General features: G+C 35.3%; 1 protein-coding gene across 1 annotated transcript in view; it reads left to right on the top strand.

The window, feature by feature from the left end:
- Positions 1–25,029, top strand: part of LOC149129268 (tyrosine-protein kinase Btk-like) — a 117,123-nt gene that overhangs the window by 63,739 nt on the left and 28,355 nt on the right. The window contains exons 7-12 of the mRNA XM_089346642.1: positions 1,665–1,796; positions 10,417–10,532; positions 12,194–12,268; positions 14,347–14,411; positions 18,169–18,272; positions 19,514–19,602. Coding sequence (XP_089202768.1) covers positions 1,665–1,796; positions 10,417–10,532; positions 12,194–12,268; positions 14,347–14,411; positions 18,169–18,272; positions 19,514–19,602 — 581 coding nt within the window. The remainder of the gene's footprint in view (positions 1–1,664; positions 1,797–10,416; positions 10,533–12,193; positions 12,269–14,346; positions 14,412–18,168; positions 18,273–19,513; positions 19,603–25,029) is intronic.

Genomic DNA, 25,029 nt, shown 5'->3' with positions numbered 1-25,029 from the left:
TTAACTGACCATGATTTTTTTCCTCCCTCCAATAGTAGAGAGGTTATGTGTCTCCAGTCATTTGAGCCTGATGAGTCAACTATACAGCTAAGTGTTTTATTAGGTTCAAAACCAATGGTCACTCTCCGACTGGCCACAAAAAACAACTTTCTAAATATACACACACACACACACACACACACAATCATTACTTCCTGCAATCTGTCACTACATACATCAGTTGATTTTCTTATTTGTTCCAGTTTATATCCCTATCTCCAATGTTGTTATACTAGTTTACAACATTATCCCAACAGTATTCCCTTAGTTTCCAACCCTTTCTCCAACATTATTATCCCAGTTTCTAACAGCACTTACTGCATAGTTACTGCTGTTTCTAGTCTCTCACAGTATTACTCCAGATTCTAACCCTATCTCACTCAGTATTATGCCAAATTTGAGCCCTATCTTCCACATTGTAATCCTATTTGCCTCAGTATTACCCCCAAGTTCTCACTCTAGATAACAAACATGCCTTCAGTTAACCTCTCGGAATATTACAAACTTAACTAGAAGTTGCAAGCTTTGTCAAATGGTTAAGAAGTTTACCTTGCAATCATAAAGTGCTTGGTTTGAATCCCACAATGAATGACACCTTGGACAAGTGTCTCTTATTATAACCTAAATCTTGTGAGCAAAACTGGGTGGACAGAGTGTTGGAGCTCAATGAGTGCTGTACCTGTAATTCAGGCCACCAAGTTTTGTTTTATAACAAGGGTTATACTGATTATTCTGAATTATGATAAAAGTATAAATACTCAGTTACACTATAATATAACCAGTCTTTATTTCAGGGTAGGCTCAACAAACTGCCTTGACTTTTTAATCAGATTTTAAATATTACTCCTGTTATTTTTATATTACATATGTTTAGAAATTATTATATTTACTTCAATAATTTTGTTTTATTGAAATTTTTCTATTTTCAAAATTCTTAAAGAACTTACTTTAAGTACTCTCTGTGTGTGTAGGGTGATAGGGAGATGGGTTAGAGTATTGTATACTCAATACTACATGTAGAGTAGTATTATTTCAGAAATTGGAAATACAGATTTCAGTGACTGGTATTTTTATTTCAATTTGAAAAATCACAAGATGAAACTGTCAGTCAAGAAGATATATTCATTGTACAGTTTTGTAAGGAAGATATATTCATCATACAGCATTGCAATCTTCAGGCAAGATTACAGTGGCATGAAACTTGAGATACAAGATAAAAATTTATTTTCAATTAACTATATCCTCTATAACATGTATTGAATGCTCTCCTCTCATTTGTTTGACACAGTTTAATATACACACATACTCACACACACATAAATATATAAACTGTTGACATGTTCAACATGTATACATTGGAATATTCAACCACTTAGAGTATAATACAATGAGTAGAGAGTTCCTTTAATTGAACAATTAGAATTACTAAACTGATGAAACCAATATCAATTTAATCCCTGAGTCATTCCATGCACATTATTTTCTAACAATCTTCTATCATATCCCTCCTCCTCCTTCCATTTAGCATCTACCACCTCCACCTCATCTTCCTATTGTACTTATCTACTAACCTATTTCAATATCTTAACCACCAACTCTACTACTGTTCCATTTCTCTCTCATAGTTGGTATTATAAAGACATCACTCGACAGTATTGTGAGATGCTGCTGAAGAAGGATGGTCATGATGGTTGTTTCATGGTGCGTGATTCCACAACAAAAGGAAATGTCTACACTATCTCTGTTTATTGTAAAGAGTAAGTACCTCACAGTCTTCAAATAACTTCAGAAAATGAGTCTCAATTGTACTTTTTAAATCTTTTTTTTTTATGTATTTCTTTATCAGAGATATAATTCCTTTCCTTTTACTTTTGTTGATGTTTGTCCTGCACCTCAGTCTCAAATGAAAGATCTTTCCACTGAAGATATGAAACTACTTCTGAAATATAGTTGGCAGGCAAAGAAGTTCACTTTGCAATCTGGTTCTCATTTCAGTCCCTTTTGGCAGATGTCATCAAACATAGCCTCAAATTTACCAGTGGATTTTGAGTGACTGAAACTGTGTAAGAGGCTATAAATGTGTTTGTGTGTGTACATACATGTGTGTGGATGTAAAAAGTGGCCAGGCATGTGTCCACCCAAACACTTTTTTAAAGAAAAACTAAGATCAGATTCAGAATCATCTGGAAAACAAAAAAGAACAAAAGCACACTTTTTGCTCATTTGGGCCCAGAAAATTGCCTTCCTGCCTCCCTTAATTCTAATTATTCAAAGTATCCATGTGAAATTTTATATACTTTTTGATAATATTTTTCTGATAATTTAATAATTTTCATTGTGTCTGGGGAGAGTCATTCTCTTTTAGTGCCTTACACACTCACCAGTTCGATTTCCACTCATTTACTTATTTATTTTTTCTAAAATTTTGGTTGCGTCTTGCAACCTTTTCAATAGTCGTTGACTCTGTCTGTTATCATAGCCACATTCTTTTTCTTTGTTTCTTTGTGCGTATGTGTGTGCATGAGTATACATATATGTATGTATGCATGTATGCATCTCTGTGTATGCATATATATATTCTAGTTAGGACAAACTCTAGTAACTGTAGTGTAGAAACCGAGAGGAACATAATGGAGAGAATCCATCATGAAGCTAACTCCTTCCCCCAAAGTATCAAAGTAACTATAGTTTACCCCACTAGGCACCCTAACAATAGACTTCCTGTCCTTGGTACTAAGCTTTGGTTAGAGACTGTGAACAACAGAGTGCAGCTCCTCCACTCCTATTACATAAAACCCATAGCTTTGAAATATGTTGTTCACAAGAACTCAGCTTTGTTACACAACATGAAAATCAGCATAATGATAGCAGACTTAGGATAATGAACAATGTGTCCCCACTATGCAAACCCTATGAAACAAAGAAACATGTACAGAACTTCATGCACTGCATGCAATTCTCTGGAAATGATCAGAAAGATAGGGTTCAGGTATACAGGGGAGCTAGAAAGAAGTTAGCATTATTTGTAATGAAACCAGTGGTACCTGCCCTAGATATAGAAACAAAGACTGGAATAGAATACAAAGAGCTTGTAACAAAGCAAACAGGTGAACGTGTGGTACAAGACTGACAAATATCAAGGAGTGATGTTTGTAGAGGCCACAGCCCATGGAGAACTAGACTTAGGAAAGCTCTGAAAGAGGCCAAACTCAACATTAAGATCATTGAAAAGCCAGGGAGCTCCATCAGATCACAACTATGTAGGATGTACCCCTTTGAGAATACTACATGCACCAATGATAACTGTATGGTATGTAAGATTAACCCTGGCATTAACTGTAGAACTAGAAGTGTAGTCTACAGCATAAGGTGCATAGAGAGTGATTGTAAAGACAAAAACATAAAGTACATAGGTGAGACATCTAGAAGCATTGCAGAGAGACTAAATGAACATTTGAGACAATATGATGACAAAAAACAGTCCTCCATACTCTACCAACATGGAGCCACACTGGGTCAACTTGACATCCACATTTTATCCAAGCACCCGAAACACCCAACACTCTGACAAATACAGGAGTACATCCTCATAAATGAAACACCCCCAGTGCTAAATAGGAAGCATACATAGAAGGTAGTCATACCCCAATATCCCCAGTTTATATACACACGGGTAGAGTTGTTAGTAAGCTGTTATGTAGACGTGTATATATGTGTGTATATGTATATATATATATATATATATATATATATATCAAGAGCTCTTACTGTGCATAAAAGCCACACGCTTTAATGGGAAATCTAAAGTCAAACTACTTCAATAAGTATACACACACACTGACATCAAGGGAATAAAAACTAGGAGAAATTCCTTCAGTAAAAAAAAAGGTTTAGTCGTATACCATTAATGATTTCGTGGTCACTATGTATTACCATGTTCTCCCCTCATCAGTACGAACATAACCAGGAAAAATAAATATATAAACATCTGTATGTACCAAATGAACACAGCACATCCAGTAGAGCATATACAAATGTTTACACTTATAAATCCAATTAAAGTTCATCTCACCACATGTGTATAATCGAAATAATTCTGGTTCAATATTTGTAAATAAAATATAAGGATAAAATCTATGTAAGACTTTATCGAGTAGCCAGTGTGTAAACCAATTAAGGAAAAAATTTAATACAAGGTATCTAAGTTTTTACTTTATATAGATTTTATCCTTATATTTTATTTACAAATATTGAATCAGAATATATTCAGTGCTGAATTATTTCGATTATACACACATGGCAAGATGAACTGGGCAGAGATCCCTTTAATTGGCCTTATAAATGTAAACATTTGTATATGCTCTACTGGATGCATTGAGTTTGTTTAGCATGTACACAGATGTTTATATATTTATTTTTCCCAGTTATGTTCGTACTGATGAGTGGAGAACATGGTAATACATAGTGACCACGAAATCATTAATGGTATACAACTAAACCTTTTTTTATTGAAGAAATTTCTCCTAGTTTTCATTCCTTCAATGTCGGCGTATGTGTATACTTATTGAAGTAGTTTGACTTTAGAGTCCCATTAAAACATGTGGCTTTTACACACAGTAATGGCCCTTGATATTATAATGTATTTTATATATAAAGGAAAAAATTCAATACCTTTTGGTTTACACACTGGCTACTCGATAAAATCTTATATAGATTTTATCCTTATATTTTATTTACATATGTGTGTGTATATACATATATATACATATATATATATATATATTAAAGGAATTAAAGGAACTTTTTTATTATATGCATTTTGCTCCATTTATTCTTTATTATATCAATTCAAAATACATCACTTTAACATGGAATTTCTACCTTTTAACTAGGTATAATATCCCAGCTTCTCTGTGAATTTTGCTACCCTGGTAACTATTAACATATTTACCTTATCGAAGTTTTTCAACTAAGATAATATAAATACATACATAAATATATATATATATGTATATATATATATATATATATATATCAGTTGAATAAAGTTAAAACATGGTCTGGTTTTCATATTTTTTATTATGGTATTTTAACATTAGAAAAAATATTTTGTAATGCTCATAAAGTTAAATTAGCACTTTCATACACTGAATAATCATCAAACTGACAGTTGAGTCCTTGACAACTTTAGTACCTCTGAGAACGCTTCAACAAGCTGAATTTTTAGAATATGGTTTCGCCCAATCCACATGTAGCTTAAACAACACAGGTTTGCCAGACGTACCAATATTCTGTAATTTGTTTATTTTCATATGCTAGAGATATTTTTTAACCCACATCATTAACTGGTTGTTATATTATTGCTGTTATTTCCGTTCAGAACAGGTTTGAACATTTTAATAAACCATTAACTTTTATCAAATTTCTGCTTTTGCAATTCATATCTGTTTTTACAAAAATCTGTCCATTTTTTATTTTAATGGATCTACTGGTATGCATGTATTGACACATTCCATATCTGTTATCATTACACTTGGATACCGTGAATGTTTCATCCTGTTTGTTCATGTTGAATTTTGCCTTTTGCTTAAGATACGTATTTGATTGGTTATTATGTTTTTCAATTTTTCACTTTGTTTTCTGATTGACAAATTTGTTTTGATGATGTTAAAAATGTTTTGGTGATGCAAATTGCATGTTACTAGAAATAGGGTTCGTCTTTGTCATGTTGCCCTAAGTTGTTCTATAGGTATCTTTTTTTGCTCATTGTATGCTATTTTCTATAAGTAGGAGAAGGTAGTTTTACTTGAGCAGAAATCTTTTAAGTTCTATAAATTGTATGTTTCTGAGATTTGGATCCTTGACTATAGTACAAATTTTCCTGACTAGATAATATGGGATGTTGCGTTTTGTGTGTGTTGGGTGGCATGATTTGAAATATAGGTACTGGTGTGTATCTGTGCTTTTGTAATAAATATCAGTTGTGATTATGATGTTGTTTTTAATTACCATTATGTCAAGAAATGGTAATTGTGTGTTGCTTATTTCTCTTGTGAATTTGAAACTAGGGTGTAGATGGTTGAGGAGGGTGCTGAATTCTTTCAGATTTTCTAGGGATTTGGTCCAAATTAGGAAACAATCATCAAGGTATCTTTTCCATGTGTCCTCTATATGTCTTTTAAAGGTCATGCCATAGTTCTCTTCAATTTGTTTTATATGTTTTGTTCCAAGTATCCCAATACTGAGTTCGCAAAAACCGGAGCAAATCGCATCTCCATAGCTGTGCCTTGAATTTGGAGGTAATTTTATCCATTGAAAAGGAATGTATTGTTTTCGAGGATGAGGCTGACCACATCTAGTATGAAGGTTACAGTAAATCTACTGGGTATCACTTCTCCATATTTCTCAACCCAATCTTTTATGGCAGTAAGTCCCAAATCATGTGGAATGGTCATATATATATTCTATACACATTCACACAAATTTGAAACAAATTATAAATCCATTTACCTATATATATATATATAGATAGATAGATAAATGGATATGTAAGTAAGCAGATAGATAGGTACATACATAATACGGACAGACATTCACACACACACACATACACAAATGAAGACTGGAACGCATGACCATATACACACATGCACACTTCCTACACACACACAAGGACACATGGAGACACATATTCATACATAATAGGTGCATGTACATAGTCACACAAACCCATACACATAGACACACTCAAATATGCACACACAGAGACAGAGGTACACACACAAATACATACAAACACACACACTCACACATACAAACATGAACACACAAACATGAATATGCAGAATACATACATACAAATGTACACACATGCATACATATATATGCATACACAAACAGACACATACATGCATACGCAAACATGCATACATACATATATGTATACACATGCACACATGCATGTGCACAAACAAACAAAAAGAATGCAGCTCTGACAATGGACAGTCAATAACTATTGAAAAGGTTGCAAAACGCAATAAAATATGGCACCATATAGTAAAGTTATTTGCACCGAAAGCATATATATATATGCTTACTACAGCCTCAGGCTGACCAAAATCTTGAGTGGATTTCTTACTCGGAAACTGAAAGAAGACTGTCGTATATATGTGTATATTTGTATATGTGTGTGCCTGTGTCTTGTGTTTGTACCCCCACCATTGCTTGACAACGGATGTTGCTGTGTTTACATTCCTGTAACTTAGCGGTTTGGTAAAAGACACTGACACAATAAGTACTAGGCTTACAAAGAATAAATCCTGTGGTTGATTTCTTCGACCAACGGCGGTGCTCCACCATGGCCGCTGTCACATGACTGAAACAAGTACAGCAATAAAAATCTCAGTACATATTGTAAAGCTGAGTTTGTGAGTATGTGTGTGTTGCATCTATAGAAATCCACACCTTACAAGATAGCAATCTGGGAGTCGCACCAATGGATTCCTCATGGTCGAAAATGCCCGGAATTGGCCATTTGTTTTTTTTTTTTTGTTGCTTCCTAACACGTGAATTTTTTCATTAAAAATAATTTTAAACCATAACTTCTAACAATTTTCAAGTCGGGGCCATTTGCAAACATGAGTTAAGTCCCCTTCTAGCGATGGTGTAAACAGAGAGAGATAACAGTTTTTAAATTTCGTCTTTTTACTGAGTGATACACAATATAAACGATATTCTCTGTTTCTCCACAACTAATTTCCAAATTTGCTGAATCCGTTGCTCTACTCACACCGACATATAGTTGGTCGTGCATGAACATGGGAGACAGCAGTAGTTACCAAACCAAAAATCCTCAGTGTTGACTGTAGACACACTCCTTCGCAAACGATCGGCTATCATTTTGTAAACAATGTTACGAAACTTCATGTTTTCAAATTATATATATATATATAGAAATATATATATATATATATATATATATATATATATATATATATATATATATATATATATATATATATATATATGCTTTCGGTGCAAATGGTTTTGTTATACGACGCCGTATTTTACAATCTTGTAAATAATAATAATAATAATGGTATTTTTATATAACATTAAAGTTTATGTCGTTCACCATGCAATGATTAAGGAAAATAGTCTAATAATGAGGCATATAAGCACTCAACAGAAAAAGAAGGCTTTCCTATCCATGTGTGAAGGTAACACACACAGTCATGTTAACAAAGGGATGTGGGTTTGCATCCCACGCAGATGGGAAAGCCTTTTTTCTGTCGAGGGTTTATATGCTCCATTATTAGACTATTTTCGTTAGTCATTGCACGGTGAATGGCATAAGCTTTAAGCTTATATAAAAATACCATTATTATTATTTACAGGATTGTAAAATACGGCACCGTATAATAAAGCCATTCGCACCGAAAGCATATGTATATATATATATATATATATATATATATATATATATATATATATATATATATATATATGCTTACTATAGCCTCAGGCTGACCAAAATCTTGAGTGGATTTCTTACTCGGAAACTGAAAAAAGACTGTCGTATATATGTGTATATTTGTATATGTGTGTGCCTGTGTCTTGTGTTTGTACCCCCACCATTGCTTGACAACTGATGTTGCTGTGGTTACATTCCCGTAACTTAGCGGTTTGGTAAAAGACACTGACACAATGAGTACTAGGCTTACAAAAAATAAATCCTGTGGTTGATTTCTTCGACCAACAGCGGTGCTCCACCATGGCCGCAGTCACATGACTGAAACAAGTACAGCAATAAAAATCTATGCCATTTTAATCCCAAGCAAGGCCGGGTATCTCTGCTAGTATAATGTATGTGTGTGTGTGTGTGTGCATATCTTTTGCTGACATATATCTATGTAAGATGTAAACCACAATGAAAAAAAATTGATAAGCTGTTGTTTTCAAAAGACAAAAAAATGGCTTATATTTTTTCTGCCCAAGTTGCATAGACACCCCATTGTTATTGCCACTATTGAAAATATTGTAAATAATTGTTTATCTTATTAGAAACCTGTAAATTGATGATGCTCTTGTCCACAAACTTTGATATGAATTTAATAAAAAACATAATATATTTGATGTAGTTTTGACATTTGCTGTTTTTAATGGTTTGATGTGGAATAAAGGATATCACTCATCTTTGACACCAGTTAAATTGACATGAATAAATGATCATGAATAATTACAACTCAGGAGCTACAGGGCAAACATGAGCAGAGAAGAAATTTCAGAGGAATGACTTTCAAGGAGAAAGGATGGGATGAAATAGTTAGTATGAGACGTGGAGTGAGGAAGTATATACAGCTTGAGTGATTGATGACAAAAGGATAGATGAGTGAGTTGTATGAACAGAGTGGAAATGCAGGCTAGAAGCTACTTCTAAGGAGTAACTGACATTATTATAACTGATGCAAAAGGTGTTGTTTAAAGAAACTCTGACATTATACGTCAGCATACATAACAAATGAAGGCCCCTCTTATGTTACTGCATTGAATAAAAACTATGTTGTAACATGATATTCCAGAACATAAAATAGTCAATAGTTGAATAGGTTTTATATTTCACACTGCCACATTATGGCAAGATTTTTAGTGGTGCAATGCTTCCATAACATGGAAGATGCCTATACTAAAACAGAGGTTTATGAAGAAGACTTTTACATCATTGGTTAAGCTACTAGAAATTAGTCAAATCTTCTACTGTCTTAAATATGGTAAGACATATTGGTGACTGTATCCCTAAATACATGCTATGTATGTCTGAAAGAACAAAAAAAAAAGACAGTCTGCATTGTCAAGACCAGCAATTGTCCAAGAGCTAAAGTGAAAACAAAAGCAACTTAAAAACAGCATTTCAAGGCTGGCATAACATAATTTAAGGAAAGATCATCTTCATAATCTGAATATATGAAAACAAAATTCTTTTCTTATTTGTTTGAAAGCGTGTAAGGAAATAAACTGATCAAGGGAGTTGATGTTCAGTTCAAATTGTTACAAATTCAAGGAAAACATGGGGTAATGGTTTGAGGTTACAATAATTTGGGGAAGAAAGGACTGAAAAGAAATGATTGGATGTATTCTAAAATATTTTATATTGCGTTGGTTTACATTTTCCTTCCTATGGAGTCAATAGTTGACCATTACCATGAGGCACATAAAGGTCAGCTGTTAATGTTTGACCTTTCCATGGATAGGAGATTAATGACAAAAGTAGATTGCTCAGGCTGGTGGTGGTTGGGTGGAGTTTTACTTTACATTTAATTATATTTTGTTATTAATTTATTTAGTTTTTGTTCTTGTCTTTTTCTTTTTAAATTTCAGGAAGTCTCGCCACTACCATATAAAGGAAACGCCAGATGGAAAATTTTACTTGCACGAGAAAAATACTTTTGATACAATGGCTGATCTTATTTATTATCATAAACATAACTCTGCAGGTAGTAGAGTTTGCAAATTGTAATTTGAAAAAAGAAATGTAAAGCATGATACTAAATACCTTGCAGTATTGTTTCATCTTTCTAAATTTCATCAGTGTTAGTTTTGTATTTCTTCTATTCAGAGGGTGGTGGAATCAAGAAAATAAAGACAAGTAGTGAGTCAGTGAGGAAGTCTCTATGTAGTAGTGGAGCCTATAAGGAATAGCAGCCACATTACCTCAAATTACTCACACTCTAATAATTTAGTAAAGGATCACATTGTCTTAGCTATACAAAAAGATAAATAGGATGCTCACAGCTCAAATGCTTTTCATTTGAGCATAAGTCTGTTCAGTCAGGTTTCACCTAAGGTAAAACAACAGCAACATAAAGAATGTTATACTAAAGATAATTATATCTGATATACCTGCCTCCTATCAATATACAATATTGATCTCAGAGGTGACTGGAATTAATGTTGATTGACATCACTAACTGGCAATCAAAAAGGGGTTGGGTACTGATAATGCAAAGTACCCAAAACAGATTTTTCTCCTCCTTCACTACTACTAATACTATTATTCTTTCACTGCCTCAATGTGGATTCATGATCAGAGGCATCTAGCCATGACCCTCCCATCTTTTCCTTTTTTAAATAGCAGGGTGTAGTCTGAGGGATTTGGGATTATTATTTCTAGTAGGTTGAGTGGCCATGAAAGTGCTTCCTTATTAGCTCATCTTTTCAGTTAGTGGAAGGAGGAGGGATAGCACCCATTACTTTTATAGGTTGATGTAGTTGATGCTCAATTTAAATTTTGTGGGGAGAAACAGAATAAAAGTGAAATTTCCAGAAGTGTTTAACCCTAAGGGACTCAGTTTGAGTGTCAGACAGAAATGAGATAGGAGGTCTGTTATTTTGGGGCTGAATGAAGAAGTAATAGTGTGTAGCTAGGTAGTTTAGAAGAGCAGAGGTGGTTGTAGTAAAGGTGACAGAGCTCTGGATGTTGAACCTAATATAAAATGACACTGTTTAGAGAAGAAATGATGATAAGCCTCTCCGAAGATGCATCCTTCGACAGTATGATAGAGAACTGGATATTAAAATGATGATGATTATAACAATAAGAGTTAGAATTCTCAGAGATGTTCCATCAAGTGCAGGATTGAAATAGCTTGCATTCTATTACTGGTTTCAATTTTTAGATTTTTCCATTTGGAGTACTCCATGGATTTTAGTCAGAAACATCAAACCCCCACCTCACCTCGATAGTTGCAACAAGTATAAAGGGACATAACTCACAAAATAAATATTGCAGGTTTGGGGAGCACTGATTTATCAAAGATTTTTTTGCTGGTAAATACACATCTTGAAAACATGAGTGTTTTAATTTTATCTTTTCTTTTTATGAAGTTTATTCATATTTTTTTGTAAGTTGTTGTTTGAAAGAAGAAACTTCCTAAATCTAGCAAAAATGTTTCTAGACTGTCATGGTCTCATCTTCAGAATGTTGTTGTGTTGCTGCCTCTTTATTATAAGTTAGGCCAATGTGACATTAGATTTATATGTTGAGAGGTGTTAGTTTTTAGTTTATGACACATCTATATTGTCTGTATGTTTATTTTAACATTGTACATTGGTATAAATGTTGCTTCCATCATTATTCATTTGGTTGTATTAATAGGTCTTGAAACAAGACTACGCTTTCCTCCAAGTCATGAGGCCAAAACAGTTCCAGCTACTGCTGGATTTGGACACGGTAAGTGATATTAGCCACAAAAACTTTAAGAAATGTAATAAAATACATAACTCTCACCTAAGGTTAGAAAGAGAGAAAAGATAATGTGGGTATAAAATCACATTTACAAATACAAAGAGAGTGAGAGACATTATACAACATATGGAAGGATGTATTAAGAAATTTAGAAGTATACACACAAATATATGCGTGTGTGTGTATGTGTGTAATCTTTATCATTGTTTTAATGTCCATTTTTCCATGCTTGTATGAATCAGACAAAGTTCATTGAGGCAGATTTTGTGCAGCCAGATGGCTCTTCTGTCACCAACTCTCACTTGTTTCCAAACAAAATATTAGCCCATAATTGGACATGTTTTCATGAAAGATTGAAAATAAATTACACTACTTGTATGATAGAATGGTCTTTTAGAACTGTCACACAATGTCAAAACAAAGAATCACACACAACAGCCTTCTTTCAGTTCTGTCAACCAAATACACTCACAAGGCTTTGGTCAGGGCCATAGTAGGACAGACTTCCCAGGGTACTACACAGTGGGACTGAACCCAAAACCATGTGGTTGGGAAGCAAACCTGTGCCTAAATGTGTGTGTGTGTGTATATATATATATATACACAAATTTGAATAGAAATATAAAAAAAAAGGACCATGAAACACAATAATTAAAACAAGATATAATTAAAGAAAATGAAACATGAATGATTGGATTAGAGTACTCCATGCCCTTGTTCACTTAACCAGTTCTCAGATTGTATTTGAGTGCAGTCAAATACACCAGTAAGCATTTTTTTTTAGATATTCAATGTTAGGAAACATTAATATGCTAGGATTATTTTCTTTTAATTATGGTTAATGTCTTTGTTTTAATTTTATTAATAATCTGTTTTGCATATTCTTTATGTTCTGAACTTCCGAAGGTGTGGTATTTCAGATTGGTACTGTTAGGGGAGGAGGTGTTTGCTCATCTGTTTCTATTACTGGGCCTAAAGATATTTCACTCACCATCCTCAAAGTTTTGGGTATTTGTTCTCAGGAAACTGGGTTTTTTTTTTCGCTGTTGATCTTCATTATTTTCATTTCTTTTTTCTTAATCATTCTTGTTCTTATGGGTATTCAACACAAAGATGTTTTTTTCACCCTGACAAATATGACAACTAGGCTTTCTGCCCTAAGTCATTGATCTCAGTGTCTTCTACTAGGCACAATTCCAATATGCATCTGTGGCTTTCAGGTGTCATCAGGTCTTATAATTCCATTATGATGCTCCTTCACCATAGATCATCATTGTCATCATTTAACGTTTGTCTTCCATGCTGGCATGGGTTGGACGGTTTGACACCAACTAGCAAACCAGAGGACTGAACCAAGTTCTGCTATCTGCTTTGGCATGGTTTCTATGGCTGGATGCCCTTCCTAACACCAACCACTTTACATGGCACTAATACTAGTGAGGTCATCAAAAGAGAGAGAAGATGGTGAAAATATGTTGAGGTGTACCTTCAAGTTACAAGGAGGTATATATGTGAAGTAATACAGACAATTGATGGGTGAACAAGCAGGTGACTTCATGGGAGTGCAAAAGGAAAGTAAGAGATGGAGGAGAGAGGAAATGCAGTAAGTGAACACAGTTGGAGAGAAAGGGATTAGGAAGATGAGTTGCATGGGAGAGAGATTCATCAGCGACATATTGTGCAGATAAGTTTCTGAGAGTATGAAAGGACTGGGAAACAGGAGAGTGGGGTGTGAAGAAGATGAGTTGTCAGGGAGAAATTTGGAAGTAAATATGTTAATGTGTGTAAATTAAATTTTAAAAGTTTGTGAAACAAACCATCGTTGTCTATCTATGGGCATCAAAGGCAAGCATTCCTTAGGAAATTATAGTTCTTTTAACTAGTATTTCAATGAAGATTTCATTTGCTCATACTGGAATAGATTGTGTTTTGATTGAAGAGGCAAAAATATGTCTTCACTCTACTAGTTAAATATAATAATACCAATAGCAAATTAATAAATATAAATTGTAGATTTTAAGATGTTTTTTTTTTATAATTACCATTTTTCATTATCTCTTCAGATTGCTGGGAAATCAGCCAATCCAATTTAGTCAAAGGCAAATTAGTAGGTTCTGGTTGTTTCGGAGTAAGTAATTTACCTCATTATCTTATTTTCATTAAGCATGTCATAAATGAAAGGTGCAGAAGTGTGAAAGAGTGCCAACCTAAAATGGCTTATAGTATTTATGTTCATCTCTTTGCAATTACTCTTTTCAAATCTCTCTAGAGTTGATAAAACTTAAGTAACAGCTGACATTCTTTATCCATTCCCTTTAAGGGAGTCAATAAAGGAAGGACCAGTTATAAAATGCTGAAGTTTATTTAAGATCTTAGATATACCCCTTACAAAGTTCATAATTTTCTTGATATCAAATGACCAGTAATATACTAGTGTAAATTTAATCAACTCCCTTACAAAAAGTGGTCATGTAATGTGAAATCACCTGTAGTAAATATGATGACACCTCCAGCATTATTAAACCATATCAATGAAACTGGGTCTAATACATCACAAACATATCACAGAATGGTATCAAAATCTTTGCTGTGAAGATAAGTATTAATTATTTCTGCCTGACCATAAGATGAGTGATTGAAGACATCCTTGAATAAATTTGCCCAGATAATTATAAACATTATAATTGTCTGTAAAGAATAAAAAGTTTTGAATGGTACAACAATGCACTATAATACAAAAAAAAAATGGACTATATACCTGTTGTAATTTAGTTATCTATAGTCCAATGGTATTTCGGAATACAATTCCTTCTTCAGATATTCTTAGATGGAGTCTCTGCTATAAACTGTTTTCCAACAGTTTTTTTTTCGGAAGTGTCTCAGTAGTGGTCTCACGAAGCTTCTTCCGGAATTCCTCATGAGAAGTGCATGAGGTTGGCTATGTTTCAATCTCGTGTGTGTTGGTACATCCGTAGCGCTGCTTCTAAGTTATGTGTTATATGTGTAGCTTCTCTTTTTTTTTTTTCCCCCTTCTTTTTTTTTTCTTATAAACAATACATGAGCATGTTATTAAGAATGAACCTATGCACACCCAGATGTAGCTAAATAATATATTGATTACCAACCTCCATCCTGTTGTTAATTTGGGGTCCTAATTTGTGTATGAGTAAAACTTCCTTAATTCTTAAATTACCCAAATTTCTTTCATTGGCCTCAATTGTGACTGTTATGCTTTTGTCAGTGTTCCAGCATCTGTCTAGATGTTTTCTGAAGGAGAAGGCTCTCGTGTTCAGATGTTCTTTGATGTGGACATGTAACGGTCTTGTTGTGCTACCCATATAGAACTTGTTGCATTTGTTATATTATATTTTATACACAACATTTACCTGTTGGCATAAATCTGTGTCACGGATGGGACAATTTGTTAATGTGCATTGATTGTTGTCTCTTATTCCTTTCTTTGTGAGGTGTCCTCTCAGAGAGGGGCCGGAGTGGGCTAGTTGTATGTCTAGCCCTTCTCTTCTTATGGCTCTTCGGATGGCTGTAGTTATCCTTTCGCTAAAATGGGGTATTTTAAGGAAGCATGTGTTGCTGGGTTTTCTATGTGTTCGGCGTTTTGGTCATCTTGGATACTTAAGCCGATTTACAATGGATCTAGGATACCCGTTGGTTTTCAATATATCTAGGAAGCGTGTAGTGTGGGTCACCTTGTCCTCCGTTCTGCTGCACTTGCCTTGGATGTGTGCAAGTTCATTTCTGGCATATCCTATTTTGGCACCGAGTGGAAGTGCTGAATTCTATTGGACAAACATATCTCTACTGGCTGCTTTCCTGTAGAACTCAGTGTGGATCTCCCCTTCTTCCGTTATATTCAGTTTGAAGTCAAGTAATGATAGTGACGTCGGGATGTTCTATAGTGAACTTTATGTTCATGTTCATGTTATTGAACGTCTTGAATATTCTCTCAGCCTCTTCACGAGAGGTTGTGAGTATGAGGATGTCATCTACGTACCTGATGAAGAAGGCACATGAGTGGCAGATGTTGAGTGCTCGGCGTTCCAGATGGTTCATATATGTGATGGCTAGTAGGCCCGAGAGACTGGATCCCATGGGGAGACCTGTTGTCTGTTTGTATATATGGTCCTGGAAAGCGAAGTAGGTGTTGTCCACAATGATGGACAAAAGTTGGTGTATATCAGCTGCAGTAAGTCCGAGGCATTGGATGGGACGCTGTTATGCAGTCAATCAATAGGGTGACCGCTGAGTGTGCTGGTACCGTTGTGTACGTTGTCATTTTAATTGTAGACTAATTCCTGGAATAATCTCAAATACATTTTTTCTTTCTGTGTTACTGCCATTTTATTTGTTGACAATTACTTATGTTGGATTCAAAATTTCAAGCAAGTTCCTCTTAAAAACTAATTCCTCTAAAACTTCAATATTAAACCCCAAAATAGGTGATGAGGTTTCAATAGTAGTAGAGAGGCAGATTAAATACTTTAAACTCTTTAGCTTCATCCTTCTACATCATGAATTCAAATCATGTTAAATCTGCTTTCAACATTGAGAGTAAATGATTTGTTATAAAGGTATAAAGTCAGACATTTTGTGGGAGGTCAGGTATGGCAACATGCACCTTTGTGGCACATTGCTACATCCATAATTGTTCATATTTGCTCAGGTAGTCCTGGGCAACCCTCCAAACAGTGTCCCAGTTTCTCCTTGCCCCTGTGAGACACTATCTTATTCACTGTGACCATGTAGCATTTGGCTGACCAACATAAGCTGTCATCATCCCAGCCAGATCTTCAGAAAAGAGAACATAATACACAGGACCCAACTCATGAAATAAGTACTATGATTAAACTGTTTTTGTGTTAAAGTAACCCCAGAAATTTACTTGTTCTTAGTTTTATTGGAGTTTGAACTACGAATGTTATAGGGCTTAAATACATCAAGGCATTTTGTCTGGTGCTCGACTGGTTCTACCTTTTGGCATAGATAAAATAATGTTTCAGACTGCTAGCTCATGAGTAGTAAGTTCAATCAACTGAACTACCTGCTCATTGAATCATTGTTTAATAGTTAAATATTCTGCAGACATGTATACCTTTAACTTAATTCCCAACCAGAATCAGTGACACAGTGTGACAAAGCTGATAGACACAATTTTCAAACGTACTTCCACAGACTTTCCATCTACCCAATTTCACTCACAAGGATCAGGTCAACCTAAAACTGAAGTAAAGATACTTTAGCAAGTGTCACACAGTGGGTCCAAACCTGGGACTTCATGATTGCAAAACAAACTTCTTAACTATTCTGCTAGTAGTATTAAATTATCTAAAAGCTGGCCAGATCTGTTCACCTATTTCTTCTTTTTCTTATGATGCACAGTGGCTCTGAGGTTAAGATGTTGAACTATCACCACAATTACATTCACTGTGTTCTGTTCCAGAGCAAAGTTGTTAATTCTGTTTGATTTTGGTTGCCGAACTGAACAGAAAGAAAGAAGAGCTGAACAGTAGAGTTGAAATCAAAAAATTAAAAATGATTTCATTGACATATAAAGCATCCATACCATAGAAACATGGCAAAGGTGATGTAAACCAGTTGGGAAATGAATAAATTTGACCAAGAAAAGTTACTTGCCATAGATTAGCATCTTGTTCACAAGTAGAGTGAAGATTATCTCTTATTTAGTTAACACTAACAGAAGCCATAGCTGAGCATTGACTTTTAGATTCTTATGATTCATAAAAAATTCAGTTTTTTTAAAGGAAAGTAACTGACTTTCTCATCATTATCTCTCTCTCCTTCAGTCACTCTTACCCCATTTTACTTTCATAATATGATTGGTGTTTGGACTCTCATCTATCTTGTAGAATGTATATGAGGCATTATGGAAGAGCAACATTGTGGCTGTCAAAGAGATGAAACTTGATACTATGTCAGAAGACAACTTCATTGAAGAGGCTAAAACAATGACGTAAGTTATACACATATTTTCCTCCTTTGTCTGATGGTCAAAAGAAATGTTTTTACCATGTCCAATTTGTAGCAAATTCATTTACATACAACATCCAGTATCCACGATATTCATCATCTCACTACCATGCCCAATGTTGAAATATTTCAGTTGTTTACTGTCTGCTCTCCAAGTAATTCCTTTTTTTTACTGTCTGCTATTTTAGAATGTCCAGTTATCAAGTTATAACCACTACAGCCGTTGACCCAATGACATGCTGTATCTAGTCTATGTCTCTACAGCATCTGGCCTTCTAATATCCAAATTGTATAGGAATCTCAACAACACCCATTGAAACCACATGTCTCGTCTTCTCATCTCTGCTTTAACTTCCATCCAAAACTCTTAGTTAAACACAACCCAATTCTTCTTCTCCTGAGCTGCACCCTTCTGGAAAATTCTCTTTACCCTGTTTTCTGTATAAACCAAACAAACAAAGATTGATTGATCTACAGAAATTCAAATAGCACAAGTACTTTGGCTGTCTTGTGTGATGGAGTCTCTAACCAGTGATATAGACATAGGCATGGATTCCAATCATTAGAAAAGTTAATAAATTACCATTATCTAATGATGAATGGCAAAGTATTTCTTCTATCCATTTTGAGGATTTTGTCGATAATAAGCATGACTGTTTTATTTGATTGACACCAGTTGATACCACTCCCTTACAGTAGATTTGTTTTCTAGCAAGAAAGAAAAATAACTACTCTGCTGCTGTTTTTGTTTAGTCACTTGGTCATCTTTGACTGACAAGACTTATGTGTTCCTCTCATTTTAAGATGGTAGAGTGTAATTTGAAGGATATTTGCTTGCTTTTTCTAACACATCATTCAAAGGCTCCCTTATTAAATCATTAAATATTCTGTGTTTAACTTCATGAGGCCTAATTACTTGGAGGTTTCGCAATTTTTTTATGTGTGCTGTTGTCTGGAATGTAGTTGAAGAGAATGAAACATCAGTAGACCTAGTCTTTTCTGACTTGAGATTGTGAACAATAAATGAATTGAATGTTTTTAATCAATGGAATATTTTTAATCATAGGCCTGGCCAATCAGAGATAACCAGGGAGCTAAACATGTATTTACCAACAGTTTATCTCTTATTCCTCTTAGTTTTGTTTTGTTTTCTTTATCAACTGATGTGAAGCCCTTGTTCTTGTGAAATCTTTAAAAAAAAAAATTTCTTTTAATATTTTGCAGGCAACTTAACCACCCCAACCTGGTGCAGTTGTATGGTGTTGTAACAAAATCTAGACCACTTGCTATTATCTTGGAGTACATGCAGCATGGTAAGTGTTTTACCTGTTCTTCATTATTGTAATGATAGTGGCAGAGGAGGATATCCTTCGCATAGTGTTTCTAAGTCATCATTTCAGTACATTGTTGCAGCATTCCTTCCACATTACCAAAATATTAAAGCCTGCAACACTTACAGTGGGAACAAAACAATACAATAATGAGAAAATTATGTCAGGCTACTCCATTAACTGCTAAGATCAGGCTTGGTGTGATGTGCCAATAGCACAATGGTAACTCAAAAACGAGCCAAATATTTGTGACAATTTCCAGAAAAAGAAAGGTGAAATGCAAAAGACTTTTTCTGTCTAATAAATGCTGGTTTGAAAAGTTTATGAAGTGTCAGAATTTTCACAGCATAAAACTGGCAGTGCTGACACAGTGGCTGCTACCATTTATCCTGGGCAGTTGAAGAGAACAATTGCTGAATAGGGCTACACATCAGAGCATGTACACAATGTTGTTGAAACAGCACTTTCCTGCTAGAACTTTTGTTTTTTAGAAAGAAAAATCAACATCAGGATTTGAAGCTTTCAAAATATGTCTGATGCAACTGGGAGGAAATGCTCTTGACCATATAAAATTAAAGCCTCTACTGATGTATCACTTTGAAAATGGAAGAGCTTTCGAGAGTTACATAAACTTTTATCTACTTTTGATTTATCTTTGAAATAAGAAGGCATGGATGACTAAGAGCTTTTTCCAAGTTTACAAACATTTTCATCTTTTTGTAGAAAGTGCCAGACATAATATTTCAAACAAAAAGCTTTACTCCTTTTAAATTTTCTGATAATGTGAGAGTAGAATATATCCTCAGGAACACATCTTTTTCGTCCCAGCATAATAAATCAAGGTGTGGTTGCTAACTTCAAGGTATATTATCTGAGAAGAATTTTTAAATAACTTATGGAAGAAATTGACATGGAATATATGAGGTATCAAAAAGTTCTCGGACTACTTTTGTAGCATGCCAACAGATGGCAGCACACAGTTGCATGAGGCAGTGTGCCAAGTGACACAGCTGTGTTTACTTTGCAAGTTGTGAAATTTGTGTTTTTTTATCACGTGTATGTGATTTTAGTCATGGACAGGAAGCTGGAACAAAGAGCCAAGGTGAAATTTTGCATTAAACTTTGAAAGTTTGCTACAGAGACATTGAGCATGCTTCGGCAAGCTTGTGCATGAGGATCTTGAGAAGACAATCAATGTTTTGAAGCGTTTGAGGGAGGACATTCAGTGAAAACAACCAGATCTGTGGAGCATGAGATTACAATGCACCCTGTCACTGAGCTCTCCTCACTCATGAGTTTCTTGCCAAAAACAACATGGTATTACTTCTGCACCTACCCTATTCATGGTCTTCCATCTCTTCTCCAAAATAAAAATGCAGCTCAAAGGTCGCCATTTTAACAACATTGTCGAAATCCAGAGCAAATCGCAGAAAGTCCTCGACTCACTTATGGAAAATGACTTCCAGGCTTGATTCCAAAAGTGGCAGGAATGCTGGGACCAGTGTATTGCTGTGCAAGGTGACTATTTCAAATGAGATGATGTTATAAGTTATTTTTTTTATTAAATATAACTACTCTAGGAACTTTTTGATACCACCTTGTTAACCTATAGTTAGGGACTTCTGGAAGAAGTTCAACATAATGGATGCTGTAGACAACATAACTGAGTTAAGAGATGAAGTGAAACCTAAGAATACTGCTTGGAAAAAAAATATATAACCAGACTGTTTCTATGATTTCAGAGGTTTCCTACAAGCATAAAGTCCACATGAAATTCAGAAACATATTGTGGCACTTTTAAAAGATGCAGGGTTTGAGAAAGTCATAGAGAAGCTGTGTATGGCAGCTGATGTTGGAAGCTGACTGTTATTTCTAGCATCAGAAGTCAACAGTTGTATACTTTTTATCTTTTACTTGTTTCAGTCATTAGACTGTGGCCATGCTGGGGCACCACCTTGAAGAATTTTCAGTTGAATGTATCAATCCCAGTACTTTTTTTTAAGTATGGTACTTATTTTATCGATCTATTGTGCTGAACCACTAACTTACAGGGACATAAACACACCAACACCATTGTCAAGCGGCGGTAGGGGACAGAGATACAACTATGTATACACACACACACACACACATACATATATGATGAGCTATCAGTTTCTGTTTACCAAATCTGTTCACAAAGCTTTGGTTGGCTTGAGACTATAGTAGAAGGCACTATCCCAAGGTGCCATGCAGTGGGTCTGAACCTAGAACAATGTGGTTGGGAAGCAAGCTTCTTACCACACAGCCAGAAGAAAATCTGATGAGGTTTTTATGAACAACTTTATTTTTTGTGAGATAGTTTGGCTATTATAGTAACTGAAATAGTATGGAAAAGTCACTATTGGTCATTGTGTTGCCAGGGATAGTTTGTTATGATGGTATTAGCTGGGTTCTGTTCACCATGTCATGTGCTGGTTGTCTCTAACTGCTGGTAGTCACATGTGATGATTTTATACCAGCTGAGAGGCTCATGACAGAAGTCATCAAAACTTTATATTAGTTGCTGGATCTGTATTCCTCATGAAGTTATGATTAGCCTGATCTAGTTGACCACATGGGCAATATTCTTTCCAGGTGAAGTCACGCATGGTCTGATTTGCTGATCATGTGGGCAACATTCCAGAAAATCACAGCATTCAGGTATTTGCTGAATATTCTTGCTATACACAGAAGTTATGAAACTTTGAACAAAGAATGAAGAAGGATATGTCTCCTTGGTGCAAATTTCCTAACTGTTTACCGGGTGGTTGGTGTTAGGAAGGGCATCCAGCTGTAAAACCATGCTGAAATTGACCTCACCTGTGCTGTTGCCATGTAAAAAGCACTCAGTCCACTCTGCGGGGTGGTTGGTGTTAGGAAGGGCATCCAGCTATAAAAACTATACCAAAACAGACACAGAAGTCTGGTGCAAGCTTCTGCGTGGCCAGCTCATATCAGACCATCTAACCCCTGCCAGCATGAAAGGTGAATGTTAAATGATGATGACGGTGCTGGTGCTGGCAGTGGCAGCAGCAGCAACGATGGATATATATGTGTACTTTTGAAGCACACCTGCTTATTTCAATATTTCTAATAGAAGATATATTACATGCTTTCTACTTTGTTTTCTAATTATAAAAGTACAATTTTATAACTCCTATGAGCAAATGAAACATGTTTAATAGTAAAAAAATAATACCAAAAATGTTCCACTCTCCATGTGCCTATAGTAGAAAGGATTATAATTATTATTATTTAGCATGCTGGACAAAATGCTTTGCTGTATTTCATCTGTCAATATGTTCTGAGTTCAAATTCCTTCCTTTTTGAGTCAGTGAAATAAGTACCAGTCATGCATTGAGGTCGATGTAATTAACCAACATCCTTCCCCAAAATTTCAGGCCTTGTACTTTACAGTAGAAATGGCTATTATCATTATCATTATTATTATTATTATTATTATTATTATTATTATTATTATTATTATTGAGTTAAAGACGCTGGGGTACAAACATATGAAACCCAATATACCCCTCATGACTACCAGTCTGATAAAGATACATCAGGCACATGCATCACGACCATATGTACACAACACACTGATTTCATATCAAGATAAACAGCACATGACCTTGCAGGTGGGGCCCAGGTAGAATTTTCTTCAAGTCAAGTAGCTTGTCCCACTCAAAATGTCCCTGAATGAGGGTTCTTTAAGGATGTTGAACGAAACACCCACGTTTCCAGAGGCAAATTATCCATACCCCAAAGAATTCCTCTCAGCACATGAGGATTTTGCTACTCTCCAACTCTGCCACTCTCTGCGGTTTGTGCTCATACCACATCTTGCCTTTCTCTAGCCCCCACTTTTCACACAGTCTTCAATGTAGCACTTTCGCTACCTGATCATGTTGCCACAACTTGTAGTGGTTCAGGGCAAGTCTAGGGTATTTGTTCATGATATGGGCAACGGTTTCATCCACTCTATTGCAGATGCTATACAGCAGAGACACTTACTCATTCCTAAGGTTGATCCTCCAGTTCGTGGCCAAAGCATGGTCTTGTGCTGCCAGTATAGTGCTCTCAGTCTCTTTTTTTAGTGTTCCTTTCATCAGCCAATCCCACCTATTTTTTTGAGCAGCTTCTGTTGTGGCTACATGAAATTGATTGTGTAGTCCTTTCTTGTGTAATTCTTCTTCATGTCTTTTTTGCACTTCTTTGTTTTTCCTTTTTTCTCTGCTTTCAATACTCCCTTGTTCCTAACTGTCACTAGCAAGGTTTCCTTACTTTGGGCTAGGTATCTCATTAAGCTCTTGAGTTCGATATGCACACAGTTTTCCACACTTATCAGTCCTCTTCCTCTATTTGCTCTCTTCATGTATAAGCAATCAGTATCCGCATGTGGATTATGGGCTCCATGCACTATTAGGTGCTTTCTTGACTTCCTCTTCATCTCAAGGGGGTCGTTCCCAGTGTGAAGATCAGTGGGGACACTGTCCCTCTGGAAGATACCTCTCTTAATTTTTCACCTCTTCCTAATACTTGATTCCCTGTTGTCAATTTTGTTCTCCAGCATTTCATGCTATTCCATATAAGGCTTCTCATATTTTCTGCTACTCCATACATTTCCATTGTTTTTATTATCCAGGAGTATAGTTTCATATTGTATACTTTACCATAGTCAACCCATGTCATGCTCAGGTTTGTGTGTCTTCTCTTGCAGTTCCTGATAATTAGATTACCAATTAAGAGCTGATCCTTCATTCCCCAGCTCCTCTTTTGGCACCTTTTCTGTTTAGTAGGTAGCAGCCCACTGTTTTCCAGGTATCTATACAGTTCACCCACCAACACGCCTGACATTAGTTTCCACATTAGCAGAAGGCATGTTGGATGCAACATCTTCAGGATGCAACATCTTCAGGAACCTTGGCACACAACAATGTCTTTCTCTTTGTTATCCAGCTGGGGACTACGCCTTTCTGCAAGCACTCACCTAGCTGCTGCACTATCCTTTCATAGAGCCCTTTCAGCTTCTTCATCCAATAACCTTGGACCCCATGTGGTCCTGGGCTCTTCCAATTTAGGAATTTTTTAAACTGCTTTTTTATCATTTCTGTAGTTATCTTTGTCTTCTTGACCTTCTATATTTCTTAACCTATCTTGGATTTCATGCAGCCATTCTGCTTCATCATTATGCTCTCCACTGCATCTGGCATCATTATTATGTGTATTTGCCCATCTAGTTCCTGAAACAGTTTCTTCTGATTTGCTTCAAACAATCTTTTTTGCCTGAATTGTTTTGTTCTATCGTCATATCTTTCCAGTTTTGCTTTGATTGCTACTACTCTTTGTTTCAATTCTTCCAATATCACATCATACCCTTTATCTCTC

This window comes from Octopus bimaculoides, unplaced genomic scaffold, assembly GCF_046866305.1.
Source record: "Octopus bimaculoides isolate indiv1 unplaced genomic scaffold, ASM4686630v1 contig87, whole genome shotgun sequence".
NCBI classification, from domain to species: domain Eukaryota; kingdom Metazoa; phylum Mollusca; class Cephalopoda; order Octopoda; family Octopodidae; genus Octopus; species Octopus bimaculoides.
This window is presented reverse-complemented; position numbering and strand designations above follow the sequence as displayed.